The 16,249-nt window shown below is 36.1% G+C and overlaps 2 protein-coding genes and 1 long non-coding RNA gene across 5 annotated transcripts; 2 read left to right on the top strand and 1 right to left on the bottom strand.

Annotated features, from left to right (window-relative positions):
- Positions 1-5: 5 nt before the first annotated feature.
- Positions 6-1,258, bottom strand: LOC103512550. The gene is made up of 4 exons (XR_541540.2): positions 1,183-1,258; positions 736-837; positions 297-411; positions 6-41 (listed from the first exon to the last, which is right to left on the bottom strand). It is a non-coding gene; the product is annotated as an uncharacterized LOC103512550 (long non-coding RNA).
- Positions 1,259-1,470: 212 nt separating this feature from the next.
- On the top strand, positions 1,471-10,780 carry LOC103512551 (low molecular weight phosphotyrosine protein phosphatase 1-like). 3 transcript variants are annotated; one of them, XM_008477319.3, is made up of 4 exons: positions 1,471-1,621; positions 3,060-3,222; positions 5,613-5,824; positions 10,023-10,780. In XM_008477319.3, exon 4 carries the CDS (start codon positions 10,068-10,070, stop codon positions 10,683-10,685), a length of 618 nt encoding a protein of 205 aa, XP_008475541.1. In that variant the 5' UTR covers positions 1,471-1,621; positions 3,060-3,222; positions 5,613-5,824; positions 10,023-10,067; the 3' UTR covers positions 10,686-10,780. The 3 variants fall into 3 exon arrangements, with proteins under 3 accessions (XP_008475541.1, XP_008475540.1, XP_008475543.1); XM_008477318.3 differs by having other exon boundaries at positions 5,613-5,764; XM_008477321.3 differs by lacking the exon at positions 5,613-5,824.
- A 1,308-nt stretch (positions 10,781-12,088) lies between these two features.
- On the top strand, positions 12,089-13,330 carry LOC108252788 (U6 snRNA-associated Sm-like protein LSm6). Its single transcript, XM_017445452.2, has one exon. It carries the CDS (start codon positions 12,351-12,353, stop codon positions 12,591-12,593), a length of 243 nt encoding a protein of 80 aa, XP_017300941.1. The 5' UTR covers positions 12,089-12,350; the 3' UTR covers positions 12,594-13,330.
- The last annotated feature ends 2,919 nt before the right edge of the window (positions 13,331-16,249 follow it).

The raw sequence follows: 16,249 nt of genomic DNA on the forward strand, positions 1-16,249 counted from the left end.
AAGACTTTCGTTCAAAGCTGGATGTGCTGGTGAGTCAAGTGCTGAAAAAGGACAGTAAAATATAGTTTAATACCAAGTAGGAACAAAGGAAAAATTAATTGATAAGTAATTAAAGTAATTGATTTAAAATTGTTTGTTTTTTTCTTTATAACTAAATTTATTCGATGCACGAAAAAAGACACCAAATAAATAAACAAGATAATTTTCTTTGTTTTTCTTCAATTTTCTAACGTTTCAGCTACAGGATAATTGTGATAAAAAGAAAAAATTAAAGTAAGACAATGAAGATCACTTACCAGCAGCAGAACATAAATAGAGGGATAGTGCTAAAGCAGCATACAATGTGGGTAACGACACACCCATGGTGAAATTAGAGGTAATCAGAACATTGACTGAGGATGTTTATCAGATCTGAAACAAGAAGAAACTTCGAATTTTAGGCACTCCTCATGGTATGGGCGAGCATATCTAAGCCAAAATGTCACAAGTGCAGTGAGCATTGCAGCATTACAAGGACCTACTCCAACATAACCAGATAACCACGACTCTGAATTTATTTACCATCCCAAGTTGAGACTTATTAAATTATAACCCCACTGGTCGACACACTCAAAATAGAAGGTACCTAGCTAGGTACTCAATTGTCCTCAAGAGACTAAATAAACCAAGGATTAAAAAAAAAAAATCCTAACCGCTTTGTCAAAATCTGTCAGATATCAAAAAATTAAAACTTACCAAGCAAAATCTGTTTCTCTGATTATTTCAAAAGGTTGATTTATCCAAGACGTGATAGCGAGCTGGTTACACGTTACCTATTTCTTGAACATTTGCAAAAATCTGAAAACAAAAGATCACACAGTTATGTTTGATAAAACTGATAAACCATCTACCAACTTGTAAATTCATTCAATGTAATAATAAAATATCAGAAAAATAGGTAGTATTAGCATTTTTTAACTTTTTTCTTTTTTTTACATACCACCAAAAGATAAGAAAATGATCAACACCATTATCCGAATCACAAATTAATTTTGCTGAGATGAGAATTTTTGGATGGAGTAACATAAAAGACGTCTTCAATTAAGGAGCACGGTAGCGCTCCGCCCCGCCAAGTCAAGAAAGATTGACCGCACTACTAGATAGGTACACCTTTTTCAAATTAAATCAAATTTACTATTTTACCATTATTGTTCGAGGCAAAAACTCTCCGATTTTAGAGAAGTAAAAAATTAAACTATGAACTTGCGTACGTTTTAAGAAATAAGAACTCAGTAGGAAAGCAATAGCAGTCGGAAAAAAAATTGAACTTTCGACTAGACGACTTAGAAATATTTAAACAAAACACTTTCTGATAAACAAACTGATAACAGCAACGCAAAAACGTTTTGAAAAACGTCAATTTCGAATTGACCCAGAAAAACGGTCATTATATTCGGATTCAGCTATCTTGAAAAGACTAGTGTAATAGCAAGATAAATGTATCTATTTTATGTTCTAGTTCAATTGGATATTATAAAGTGCAGAAAATGTGGCGAAGAGGTTACACAAACAAGATTGGAGTCATATTTGAGCGCTCTGGAATTCATTGAAGCTCAATTAGACAGAATGAAACACACATCATGTATCCTTTAGTAACCATTTAGAGTAGCGATTCTGAACGGGGGCGATTTCCGATTTCTGGGGGCGAAAAGAGAACTGGTCAAGACCGAACAACATTAGAAGTGGGTTTTGAATCCATCCACAGCGGACAATCCTTGGTCCCTGAATCTATTCAAAAATCATTGATGGACATCAAGTATGATGTTGAAAAGAAGCTCTGTTCAATTCGTATGAGTATGAAAAGTTCTGGCCTCAAGGAAAAGAAACTTGTCGAGACCTATGGAATAAGGCCAAGTGGTTATTACTTGCCTTTCCAACAACATACCTGTTTGAGAAGGGCTTCAGTGCAGTGACACATTTCTATATATATGTACAGGGTGGTTCGTGATTTGCGAACCACGCTTATATCTCAGAAACGGCTGGGAATTAAGGAATGAAATAAACGGCATCATGTAGATGAAATTTTGATGATTAAAATGGCATTTTTTAAATTTGCAATTTTTTTGCAAAGCGGCCCATTTTTGCCAAATATAGGTCACTTTTATGGGAACCCCCATTTTTTATTTAATTTTTGGAATCAGCATAAAATTTTAATTGAAAAAATGTATTCACTCGAAAAAATTTGCTCTACAAAAAAAGGTCTATTTTTGATAAACTCTCTCTTTTAAAATGCAGAGGTAGCTCTAAGTTCAGAGGTTGGATTCCAGAACAGGTAAGGTGGATATCGCCTTACCTGACTTTGTTTCACTGTCAGAGGAAGCACTGTGCAATATACTTCCCCTTTTAAAGATTCTCTACCATTGCACATGTGACATGTTTGGCAACAATGCCTATTTTTTTGCTGCCACATTGATCTGGACACACTATACATACGTAGCTGTGTGATTTCATGGTAGGCAACGGGGTCATTACTTTCCGATCATCTTGTAGAAAAGTTAGCTCATTGGATCATCTGGAAAACTAATATTCTATCGATATTTTAAACATAAATAACGGTCTTAGCCCTTCAACGCCCACTGTTATATCGACCCAAGGTTAAAGACATGCTAACGGCTTCCTGGGATTTAAACCGGATAATCGTCCAGGCGAGTGAAAGGATTCCACAAAAACAAAAAAAAAAAAAAAAAAAAAAAAAAATCTCTCAAAATTCTTTGTGGTTAAGCAGAACTTTTTCACAACTTTTGTGGATATCACAGAATTACTAGTGCCTCCTTTGCAATCATTTCAATATTGTTTTTACACTGGTAATGCCGCCACTGATCGCTACTCGATTAAAGTAGCCACTCAATTGTCCTCACGAGGCTGAGTGTACCCCAAAATCCAAGCAGAGAGCCGAAAAAAATTTGGACCCCGCCTGGAATCGAACCCAGGAACTCCGGTGTGCAAGGATAGTGTGATACTCACTCGACCACGGAGGTTTCTACATTGCTCCTAAAATGTCTTAACTCGAAACGCTTCAGATCTCGATGTATGTCAAATATCTTTGAGGAAGCAAGAAGGTTTGTTTCACGAATACAATATTTACAAATTACAAATTCTAGACTGTGCATTTTCATCTGCCATAGATCTTGCACATTGGAGGGAAGCTAAGGAGTATGGGGAGCGGTTACTTGTGGGTCAGAGGTAAGTCATGAAAAATAATTTCAAATTCAAAAATACAGGGTCCGGCAGAAAGAACGGACGATTTTCAAAATCATGCTGCGGAGTCAATTTTTAAGCTAGAGTAGTGATTTTACTTTAAAAAAACATGAGTTTTTAGAATATCTGATTATTTTTTGATACAAGTTTTTTGTGGATCACAACGTTCGTTAAGTGTCGACCCTTTTTTTTCTACACACTGCTATTAGCACCAAAAAAATCTCCATCACACTCTTCGAAAATTTTCAAAGCATAGCTCGCAATTTTCTTCCGATGGCACTTTTCAAATCAGCTAGGGTACTTTATTTATTGATGTAGACTGTCCTTATTAAGAAAAGTCACGGGGATTGAGCTCAGGACTCAGGACGCCAAGGCGGGTGGTCCATGTCACCTCTCTTTGATATCACTTTTCCTTAGAATAAAAGCTTTTTTCGTCCATACAATCATTTGAAGTGTGCCAGGAGAGCTTTATCTTGTTGAAAACACATATTTTCAACATTTATGCTAACTACGATAAAGTTCTTGCAGAAGGAATTTAAATGCCAGTTCGAGTATTTTTTACATTCTGAAAAAAGTCGAAAATAGAAAAAAAAAAAAACATGATCAGATATGTTTGAAATAAATAAAGAAATAAAACATTGTCTGTCTTTTTTGCGTGTGATCGCCCCCCCCAACATATTTATTGTGTAAAAATTTCCATTTTGGCAACTTGAAAACGAAGCTGAGAAATAGGCTGAACATTGTTGAGAGGGGAGACTTGCGACTTAGCTTGACGGATATTGAACCTGACATAACCAGCCTCTGTAAAGCTCACCAGGCCCAAGGGAGCCATTAACCACGAAGCTCAAATAGAAAAAAAACATGATCAGATATGTTTGAAATAAATAAAGAAATAAAACATTGTCTGTCTTTTTTGCGTGTGATCGCCCCCCCCAACATATTTATTGTGTAAAAATTTCCATTTTGGCAACTTGAAAACGAAGCTGAGAAATAGGCTGAACATTGTTGAGAGGGGAGACTTGCGACTTAGCTTGACGGATATTGAACCTGACATAACCAGCCTCTGTAAAGCTCACCAGGCCCAAGGGAGCCATTAACCATGAAGCTCAAATGAATATATAAAAATCCTTTGAGTATAAATGTGCAAAAAAACACAATTTTTTTTTTAGAAAGTACTTATCAAGATATTATCAAGACTTGTGTTTTTACAATTTTTTGTCAAATTGATAAACATTAAATAACATATTGAACTAATTGAAGCTGACAAAAACCGGTTGGGTGGGCCATTAAAGCTTAAAAAAGAAAAGAAAAGAAATGTCTCTGCCTACCAACGTACCAACGGACGTTGCTCCGATTTCCCGCGAACCCACTTGGAAAAAAAGAAGAAAAAAAAAACTCACACTCGTATTTATGAACAAGAATGATTGTTTCTTAGAATCAGTCTCAAGTCAAAAATTGACCAATCAAATGCCTTGAGACTATGCTTAGCACGAACTTAAGCCAGCCAATGTTTGTTCATAAATATGGGTGTCATGCCAGACTCTGAATGAACATAACGATACTAATATTATCAATTTCTGACGAGTTTTAACGAAGTTATAGGCAAAGAAAAAGCCGTCCATTCTTTCTGCTGGACCCTGTTATACAGAGTGTTTATAAAGTCCCGGGGACCCCTGATTATTTTTTTGAACGGCTAAAGATGAGAAAGCTGAAATTTTAGGGTAGTGTTGTATCTTTTGAAATATCATTTGTGAAAGTAGTTGGCAAATTCAGGTCGGAGGCCAGGTTCGGCCCCAGAGGGGGTGTTTTTTTTTTTTTTTTTTTTTTTTTTTTTTACCAAGGCAACATAAATTGGAGAGACCGGCAAATTTGATATTGCCATGGTGCACTGAATAAATAAATAAATTCAGAATGTTATCACCAGAGATCGGCAAATGTCATACTGCCATGGCGCCATACTTTTTTTTTTTGCAAAATTTTGAAAAATGCCATTAAATGCCTGAAAAGGCTTATTTTGCAATAGGTACATTTTAGTTTACTTTGTCATAGGTACATTTTGGTTTACTTTTGTCATAGGTACATTTGGAAATCAGGTCTATGTTTATTTGGACCAAAATATTGTGCCTTGGCTCTAGGTTTTCACAAAGTTTAGCGTTTAAAATAAAAAAGTTTTGACACAAGATCTGTAATTTTTTGAAAAGTGGTTTTTGACTTTTCTCGAAATCGAAGACGAAGTCGGGAAATAGACTCAGTGTTGGAAATTATTAAATCTCCCTACCTTGAGCCGTTGTCAGTTTTTTTTTCTGGCGCACCCTGTATATTCAACTATCTCTTTGCAGTGTTGGTTCAGGAATTTTTCACAATTTTTTCCCCAGGAAATACTATGGAGAAATCCACCCAATCTTGGGGCATACGCTTCTGAAAGTCGCCAAAATCATGCTGCTAGATGAATTAGATGATGCTTGTATAAGAGATAAAGTTCGCTGTTATGTTGAGAATGGAGCGAAAATTATCAGGATTTGTTTTGGTGAGGAACATAGATTATTCAAGGAGCATGTGAGGTCTTTGTTGGACTCTGTGTGTACTTGTGAGTATTCAAGTGGTGAATTTACCTACAGGGTGTAGCATATTTCCCCCACCCCATTACAATACTTTGTAGTGTGTTCATAAAGTCCCCCACCCTACCTTAATTTTTGAATGGATGATGTTAGAAACAAAAAAATATATACGAGCCTATATTTACCTCTAGTTTTTTATAGGCTATGTAAAAGTTCAGGGATTTCTTTAAGGTCGGCCCCAGGGGTTCCAACTTTACAAATGAGAACCCCCTACTTGGGATGCATCATATCAAAGGTCTTAAAGACCATGGTACTTTAATACAAGTTTGAGCTCGGTCCAACAGCCGGGGCCGGAGTTATGGCCTATTCAAATTTTCATTTTTTCATGTTCTCCCGCTAATACGGGAAGCACCAAAAATGAGAAATTCATATGTATTATTGATGAATTGTGCCTCAAATAAGTCCCACTAATGGTTTGTATTGAAATTCAGAACCAAAAAGGAAATTTCGGCCCTGATGGCCTCTGGGGGTGAAAATCAAATGTTTATAGGGCTGAATTTCAATAAGAAATTCAGTCTTTTGATATGATGTATCACAAGTGCGGGGTTCTCACTTATGACTTTAAAGTTGTTGGCCCCCCTGGGGCCAACAAAAAGTCCCTGAACTTTAAAATAGCCTATAAAAAACTAGAGGTAAATATAGGCTCACAAACAAAATTTCAGGTTTCGAAAATCATCCGTTCAAAAATTAAAGTTGGGGGGGGGGACTTTATGAACACACTGTAGAGCTAGGGTTATCATACGTTCTGGTTTCACAGGATCAGTCCCGGCCTATTACGCATTTTGTCCCGGTTTTGCATTTTCTCGAAATCGAAGACGAAGTCGGGAAATAGACTCAGTGTTGGAAATTATTAAATCTCCCTACCTTGAGCCGTTGTCAGGCTACTGCTGCTTTTCTAGGCATGTTAGGTACGATTCGTGGTGACTTTATTAAGGTTTCCTTTCTTCTTCTTCTTCTTCTTCTTCTTCCTCATTTCTTCTTCAAGCTTGTTTTTTGAACTACACCTCGTGTGTTTGTGTGTGATCTTTATGAATCTTTTAACTGAGTCGAAGAGGTTTATTTCTCTGATAAAAGCCCAATATTTCTAATATTTTGGTGCCTTATGGGCCTTGGCCTTTCTTAACAAGGACATCTGCTCTTTCATTTCCCTCTATTTCACAATTTACCAGAATCTAATGAATGGCTGTATTTCGGCTTATTTAGTTGTTGAAGTTGTTTTAGAATTTATTATAAACGGAGTCCCAATAAGAATACGGGCAGTTTCCCTTAGGGTGTGTGGGAGCCGTTACAAGACTAGAAGCTTAAACATTAAAGATGGGGCAGGGGTTCCCTAATGTGTTGATGGTGTTTCTGATGATGTTTTCTTTTTATGCATAAAGAATTAATTTTGGACTCTATATTTTTTTTTTTTTTAATTTTGGAACTCTCGTCCTATTTTGGACTCCCAAAAAGAAAAAAATAAGAACGCAAGATTTGATTGTTACAGAGCGTTCGAAAAGTTTTGGAACCCCATAGAATGAAAGGTCTTTTGAACGGCTAAAGATGAGAAGCTGAAATTCAGGGTTGTGTCTTATTTTTTAAAATGGCATTTTCTTAAGTAGTCGTCAAATTTCGGCCGGAGCCAAGTTCGGCCTCAGGGGGATCAACTTCAAAATCTTAAATGGGAACCCCATAAAATCAAAGATCTTAAAAACATAGTACTTTGATTTAAGTTTTAGCTCGATCTGACATCGATTTAAGACTGCAGTGGTATGGACATGTTGAAAGAAGAGATGATAGCTACGTAGAGAATGAAAGTGAGGGGGAGAAAAGGGCGACATGTAGGCCGAAGAAAAGGTGGAAATTCTGTGTGAATCAAGACTTGGCCTGGGTGAGAAAAAATTATCAGGACGGGACGTGAGGTACACAATAGGGCTGCCTGGAAGAGACTGACAAGAAACGCCGACCCTTTTAAATGGGAAAATGCTAGGAAGAAGAAAAAGAATAGAATATGCCTTGTTTATCCTGCTGGGATAGGACTGAAAAGTCCCTTTACCCCCGCAGTTTGACCAAAGTCTCATATATTTTGACATATTATGGGGAACACATATTACAATTAGAGTAAATGAACACCCTGAATAATTAGTAAAAAAAATGTTTATAAATTCCACCCACAAAAAAAAAAAAAAAAAAAAAAAAAAAAATCCAAAATTGTCGAGACTTCCTCCATCCCAAACGTAGACCTTATCATCGTTCGGTAAAAAAAAGGTAATTTTTGATGACTTTAAGGGCCGAATATACAGTCGTGCCTTAATGATGAAGGATTCCTCCTAGTTACGCAAGCGCAATGTGTATTTTTCGACTTTTTTTTGACCGAACGATAGTGAGGTCTATGTTTTCACTCGACCGTTTTGCATTTGGTTTAGATGTTCGTTTGTGTGTTCCGCTATAACTCGCGATTGCCTGGTCTGATTTTGATGAAATTTGGTACATATGTTCCTTGAATCAAGGCACGTCACTCATTGAAATTTGGGTCCTAGAAGTGAGCGGGGCCAGAACGGAGGGTAATTTTATGTTCTGCATGTTTCAAAGTCCAATGGGTGACTCATTCATAAAGTCATTGTATTTTTTCTACAAAAAATATTCTGCCAAAAGACTCCAATTCTTGGTACTTAAATCTGTTGTTTTAAAAAAGGTCAACCATTCTTTGAATCTTTTGAGTGATTGTAAATAAAACTTGGTCTCTGTTCTTTTTATTACGTAAGACGTATAGGTGGTACCTTCTGTTCTACATATTTCGATTCGAGTGTTACATTCATCATTTCATTCGTAGCTGAGTGAGGTCTACAGTTCACAGAAGTACTAGTTTTAAAGATGAGTGTTTCATCACCGCCTTTTTTATTTCGTAACAATGAAACAACTGCTACATTAGACGCATGTGGTCTGTGTCGGAGAATAAAGAATTACAGCGCCGCGGGCGAAGTTTTTCTGTTAATTGTAGTGCAATGTCACAATTTTTTGATGCACTGACAGTAGATTTTTTTTCTATCCTCAATATAATTTGAGAATTTGACCACAATAATAGTAGTAGCCTACTGCTGGAGTAGAGGAACTTTTCAATCCTATGGGAGCAGTATAAATAAGTGCTAGATTATTATTATTATTATTATTATTATTATTATTATTATTATTATTATTATTATTATTATTATTTAATTACATGTAACATGCCATAATATTGTATTAAAAATAAATTAAATTGAATTAAATTACATGTAACAAGCTTGTCGGTTGAGAAAAAAGTTTGCTCCAGACAAAAAAACGAAGCCGTGGTACCTAGCACTTGGAAGGCGATGTGCTTTCCTCCAAGCTAACTACCTATTAGAGCCATATTTTCCTTTCATGGTGGTAGTGGTGGGAAATGGAACAACGCTAGGCAATTAATTTCTACCATTACCGCCACGAAAATGAAAATAAAAGAGAACACCTTTTGCGACAGACACCGAAGCGAATACAATAGTCCGTCCCTTATACCTTTTTTATTACTATTGTAATAATAAAGGAAGGACGGACTAAAAAGAAGGAAATAATAATAATAGTGGTGATAAAAAAGGGGGATATACTCAAAATAACAGTAATAGAAGGGAATGCATTTAAGAATAGTTATGAGTATTATTAGAGAGAATCGCACACCCTTCACTATACAGACACACAAACATACAGACCTAATCATCGCATCACACTCACAGACACATCACACAGCACAGACACACAGGCGTACAGACTTAATCATCGCATCACACTCACAGACACATCACACAATACAGACACACAGGTGTACAGACCTAATCATCGCATCACACTCACAGACACATCACACAATACAGACACACAGGCGTACAGACCTGATCATCGCATCACACTCACAAACACATCACACAATACAGACACACAGGCGTACAGACCTAATCATCGCACCACACTCACGCTCACAAACACCGACATCACATAACATTGAAGAAATGAAGAAGGATTTGGCATAGGATGCGGTGTTGTGAGGAGGTGTGGGGAGGTTTCCTGGTATGTTGTTTAAATAATATAAGTAATTACTTCCAAACCTTTGATCTTGAAAATGTGCTAGATGTAATTTATATACTAATATTAATTTTTGTTGATTTATTTTTTCAGTTTGAAGGTAAGAAGTCCGTATTATTTCTATGTCGAGACAATTACATGCGATCACCCATGATAAAGTCACTGTTCAAAGAAATGCTAGCCATGGCAAATCAAACGAACGAATGGATTGTAGAGAGTGCTGGTATAGGTTGGTGGGATGTTGGCAAGGGCATGGATCCTCGGGCTAAAGAACGTTGTGAGATGTATGGTCTGGATACTGAGCATGTTGTAAGAGAGATAACCAAGGATGATTTCTACAAGTTCGATTATATTATTGCTACCGATGAGACTGACCTATCGTTCTTGAGACTTGAAGCCCCTCCTGACTCTTCAGCCCAGTTAGTAAAATTAGGAACATTCACCAGGAAAGCCAAGTTTCAAGGACCTTCTGACCTACCTGACCCGTTCTTTCTTAAAACCAAAGAACTAATCAATGCTCTAGATGACATCATACATAGAGGCTATTGGTATCTGAGAGGATTCCTAGATACATTAGGCATAGAAGTGCCTGAGACAACAACTCTAAAAATCGTTACAGTTAGAACTTCGCCAAAGATAAAATCATCCACTTGGAATGCTTGGAGGTTGGAGATGTCATCTTTACAGGCACTAGTTAGTCGTACCAAATTCAAAGATCGAATAACCGTGAAGAGTACTCATAGGAAATTGCAATAAGAAGCCACCATTCTGGTCTCGAAAATACAGGACTTTATTTAAAAACCAAAGTTGACCTTGAAAGAGACACCTGGCAAAATTCCAGAGGTCACCGCTAAATCTGACTTGGCAATCGCGAGACTGATCGCTCTATCTCCAGAACCACAACACCTAGAAAGCTGAAATTTGGTAGGAATATTCCTTTTATGGTCTAGGTGTGCAATAAAGAAAGGATTTTGCGAAAATCTAAACTAATCCTGAGATATGATCAATTTTTGATCGCTAAAATCTCCATAAGAAATACACAGAGTGCTGAGACTGCGGGAGAGAAATGTTCCGCTCTCGATCAACATTTTGAGTTTCGTTTATGTTTTTAGTTTGATACCTAACTATGCAGCTAATAGGGAGTGCGCAGCGGGACCGTATTTTTTTATTATTTTCTACAAGTTTGGCCATGCCTCGGGATGAACTAGCGGGATTCCGGAGCGAAGCAACGGAATTCAGCTAGTTAAAATAATAAAACATGCGTTCGCCTATATTCGGTACGTAAATTCCATGGAGCTCCTTGGTAAATTCCATGTGACCTTGACTAAACCGAACTCTGGTTTACGGCTTGGTGTTAAATAAAATGCGACGTTAGACAACATGACAACACTGTACCAAAATAAAACCACCACCTTCCGGAAAATTTCCATAAGAAATACACAGAGTGCAGAGACTGCGGGAGAGAAATGTTCCGCTCTCGACCAACATTTTGAATTTCGTTTATGTTCTTAGTTTGATAACTATGCAACTAATAGGGAGCGCGCAGCGCGACCGTATTTTTTATTATTTTCTACAAGTTTGGCCATGCCTCGGGATGAACTAGCTGGATTCCGGAGCGAAGCGACGGAATTCAGCTAGTCTTATATTATAAAAACAAGATCCATGCCTTTTCCACAAGTTTGGCCATGCCTCGGGATGAACTAGCGGGATTCCGGAGCGAAGCGACGGAATTCAGCTAGTATCATAATAAGTACATCAACATCAGGGAGGGGAAAAAACGAGAGAAAAGTTGCATTTCCCTATATTGTCCTCTCTCCTTTGCTTCTTTCTTCCCTCGCTTCCCTGTCACATCTCTCTCTCCCACTTCAATTCCCTTACTACTACAATAAGTACGTCAACATGCGAGAAGAAGGGGTTTTATATCTCTTTCTGCATTTTTTTTTCTCAATTTCCCTCCCTCTTTTTCGTCTTTCTGCTCCTCTTCTTCCCCTTCTGTTATGTGTCTCTCCTCCCTTTATCCTAATAGATTTTGTTACAGGAATTTTGAAGATATCACGTACAACTCGAAGTGGAGGAAGAGGGGAAAGAAAAGAAGGGGGAAGTGGAGAGGAGGAGGAAAGACAAGATGGGAGAAACATGACGTAGTCAAATGAAAATCCCACGCGAGACGAAAATTCCCTGACAAATGAGCTCCCCATTCACAAGTGAGTTGGGTTTTGAAATCTCGCCTTCCGGGCGCCGGGCGAGTTGGCGGTAATTTTCAAAATCCGGCAAAGTCTTTGACTTTTGACTCCATGTGTCCATGTTAATCCATTCTAGTTCCATTTCAAGAATCAATCAAACAAGTTTTTTACTTTCTACGAATCCAATAATCTCAGTGGGTACTGAGTGATCTTCATTTGTGAGTTAAAAAGTACAAACATGAGTAGAAAAGAATCCCTTTCTCAATTTATTCAACAAATTCACGGAAGACCTGTAGTGGTCAAGTTAGTGAGTGGTGTAGACTACCGAGGCGTCTTATCTTGTCTTGACGGATACATGAACATTGCTTTGGAACAAACAGAAGAATACATCAATGGACAGCTGAAGAATAAATATGGGGACACATTCATCCGAGGAAACAATGTCCTGTACATAAGTACACAGAAAAGGAGAGGTGTTTGAAATGTGACTGTTTGGTTCTTTCTCGAGAGATTAATATAGTTTCTAATACTTTTCTACAACCATGAGGTGCGTGTGTCTGCTGATACCTACTGATCTCATTGAATTCTTATGTGTTTAAGTATTTGAGCTGTATCCATCTCATGCAAACATAAGTTGACTGCTTGGGGTACCAGTCATGCAGGTGAAAGTGTTTCTTCCCCCTCAGGAAAATATTTTTATAATACAGCATGGCTCAGAAGTCCTAGTGATCTAGTGAACCCCTTGTAACTTTTGATCAGCTTTGAATTTTGAAGGTCTGCTTTCTTCCAGAGATGGGAAAGGGCTCATCCAGGTTTGAACCCTGGAAGTGGCACTTTCTGTATAAAAGTAGTCATTTCTTGAGCAATTCAAATGAGAACCCCTACTTTTCATTTCATTTTTGAAATCTATATTGAATTTCATGGGGAACCAATTAATCTTAAGCTATTATTTGTAAGTGGTAAGTAAGGGGGGAGGGGGTGTAGTTTTAGGTGCTGAATAATGTGGTGACAGTTTTTTGATATCTTTAATGTTTGAGGTCTTGGGGATAAAGGGTGTTCAAACTATACCCTTAGACCCAAGAGCTCTAAAATGAAAGGTAACAAATAACTAATGTCACCACGTTATTCAGCACCTTAAACTAAATGAATTTGATATGTCACATCACTAGTTCAGGATGAAAAAAATCTTGCCCCATGTACTTAGCAATAATAGGAAAAGATTATTTTATTCCTTATGAAATTTGACATAAGCTGTATTTTTTAAACAAATAAAAAAAATATTTTATTTGGTTTTTCTATTCACTTTATTTGTGTCATAAAAAGATGCAAAAAGGAGCTTACAACTAAATAGTCCGCAAGAGTGTGCTAGCAAGTAAACTTAAAATGATTTGTTATAAAAGAAGTTTAACAATTAGATGAAAGTCACAATGTAATTAATTGATTTGTATCTCACGCAAGTGTTGACACGGCTATTCAAGTTTCAAGATTTCAAATTTCAAGAATAATAGGTAAATAATAAATTATAAAATGATTTGTTATAAAAGAAGTTTAACAATTAGATGAAAGTCACAATGTAATTAATTGATTTGTATCTCATGCAAGTGTTGACACAGCTATTCAATTTCAAGATTTCAAATTTCAAGAATAATAGGTAAATAATAAATTAATTATAAAATTAAAATTGCCACTCAAAAAAAAAAAAACAAAAAAACAAACAAAAAAAACATGGCGGACAAATAAATAAGAAAAAATCCTATTCGAAATATTTGAAAAAATATTTGTAAATAAATTGAATAAACTGAAGAATGAAAGGATTGGTGGGTAACTATGAGGATTGGTAGAGTCAATTCTTTTGATTTTTGACCAGTAACAATTGGACAGGGCATAGTGGAAAGGTTTGGAATTTTTCATCTAGTTTTTCTGCTTGTAATTTGTTGTAGGTATGTATATTAGAGGATTGGTAGAGTCAATTCTTTTGATTTTTGACCAGTAACAATTGGACAGGGCATAGTGGAAACAGAGCCTGTGGGTTTTTTTACTACAACCAGAATATTTCACCAGACATTGCCTGCAACTGTAGTAAATATTTATAAGCGTGAGTTATCTTTTTTTTTTTTAAAAAAAAAAAAAAAAAAAAAAAAAAAAAATATGCCTATTGATTTCAAAAATTAAATATAAAATGGTGTTTCTTATTAGAATTTCTCGAAAAATGACCATTTTTATACAGAAAATGCCATTTCCTGGATCAAACCTGATTTTGACATCACCATCAAATTTGCTATGGGCCTTTTCCTATCTCTGGAAGAAAACAGAACTTCAAATTTCCATGCCATTCAAAAGTTACAAGGGGTTTGCTAGGACTTCTGAGCCGAGCTGTATGTAAATATTTTTAAATCTAAATCTGAAGAAAATTTCTAATATTGGAAGTAAAAACTTAGCCAGTAGTAACAACATGTATTTTCCTTTTGAAATTTCCCCTTTTTACTTTCCTTATCCTACAGGGAGGAAAGTCATGTAACTTCTGGATATTTTGATGAAATAATGTAGGTATTGTGATTTTAAAAAGATTTTTTTTTTTTTTTTAAACTTGTTTAAAATGAAATTAGTAATAGAAAAAAAAAAAAAAAAAAAAAAAAAAAAAAGCCTTTTTTTTTTTTTTTAAAAAAAAAAAAAAAAAAAAAAAAAAAAAAAAACCTTGAATGTTAATAAGAAAGATTTGAAACTGAAAACAAGAAGGACAGACAGCTCTATTTTATTTATTTGAAGTAAAAAAAAAAAAAAAAAAAAAAAAAAAAAACTTTAAATTTAAAATTGCTGGGGTAAAAGGGATTTTGCAGTCCTATTTCGGGCAGGATAAAACAAGGTATATTCTATTGCCTATTCTATTAGCTGAGCCTATACTAGTAATGGAAAGTATTGCAAGTCGGTCACCAAATTTTCAAAATCGGGAAATTGGGTCGAATAATATCTCTTTTTGGGATCCCCTGATGTCAAAAAAGTAATTTTTAGCCCATGGTCTGTACGTTACGTACGTTAACGTATGTATTGTATGTACGTACTACAGGTTTAAATGGGAAAAAGTAGAAAGTTTTGGAACAAAATATCTCAAGAACTGATTTGTCGGAATGAGGAAATGAAATTTGGTATGCTATCCCGGAATGGTCCCAGACAGCGGACTGTAACAATTTGTAAAAATCGGACCAGTCCCACTCATTCCAGATATATCAAACCAAAGTCAATGTTGTTCGAACTTCGGGAACTTAGAAAAATTTTCAAAAAAAAAAAAAAAAAAAAATCAATTTTCTTCATACTTTATATGATTCCTTATCACACGGGGAGTATTTTAAGATAGGAAATTTTCGACCAAAAATCGGCCGCCGTAGGCGGCTCAGGCTCGGGACATAAAAAAATTTTCATTTTTTTTTTTCTTTCTTTCAAATACCTACGTATTCCGCAAATGTAATAGAAAGTCGTGTGATGTTCACACCAGATTTTTATATTAATTTTTAGTAAAATTTTCTCTTACTGAAACACAACTAACAAACTACATAATATGTTCTAGAAATGAGAAAATAGGGTGCTATGAGCTTTTTTTTAGTGTACTTTTTTTGGACCATATGGTTTGTACATCATCTTGGAGAACTGACAGTTTCATTTATTTGGTCACTGACAGTCTCCACCCTGAAGAAATGCACTGTAGTACCGGGGTGGGCATTTCAGACGAATTTCCCGTCAAAATAAATAAAGGTCACTTACAGTGCTGTTTTTTTTCTAACAGAGGGAACTGTAACTGCCAAGGCCTTACCCAAAATCAAAGAGAAAAGGAAGACAGAGTAGGAAAAAGCCAGCTGTTCTAAGCATGAACATTATCCCATCAGGATAAAATCTGCCATGGGTGGGAATCAAACCCGCAGCCTAGCACTTACTAGGCAGATGCACTACCAACCAAGTTAACTAGGCTGGCACTGGTTTCTTCAATCACTGAAACTAATTCAACTGGTGCAGGATTTTTTTCCTTAATTTCAATTCGTTAAGGATTTCCATTATTATACCTTGAAATTTCACCATTATGACTGAGGTCAATTTCTCAAATAAATGAGGATAAAATTACATGCCTTGGCTGGGATACCTATCTTG

Source organism: Diaphorina citri, unplaced genomic scaffold, assembly GCF_000475195.1.
Source record: "Diaphorina citri unplaced genomic scaffold, Diaci psyllid genome assembly version 1.1 scaffold851, whole genome shotgun sequence".
Lineage (NCBI taxonomy): Eukaryota > Metazoa > Arthropoda > Insecta > Hemiptera > Psyllidae > Diaphorina > Diaphorina citri.

Excerpts from the sequence above, each read along its gene's own strand:
- LOC103512551 (XM_008477318.3), top strand. The coding sequence starts at position 5,726 with ATGTTGAGAATGGAGCGAAAATTATCAGGATTTGTTTTG. Across the intron at positions 5,765-10,022 it reads AATTATCAGGATTTGTTTTG|TTTGAAGGTAAGAAGTCCGT; the intron begins GTGAGGAACATA and ends TTATTTTTTCAG.
- LOC108252788 (XM_017445452.2), top strand. The coding sequence starts at position 12,351 with ATGAGTAGAAAAGAATCCCTTTCTCAATTTATTCAACAAATTCACGGA.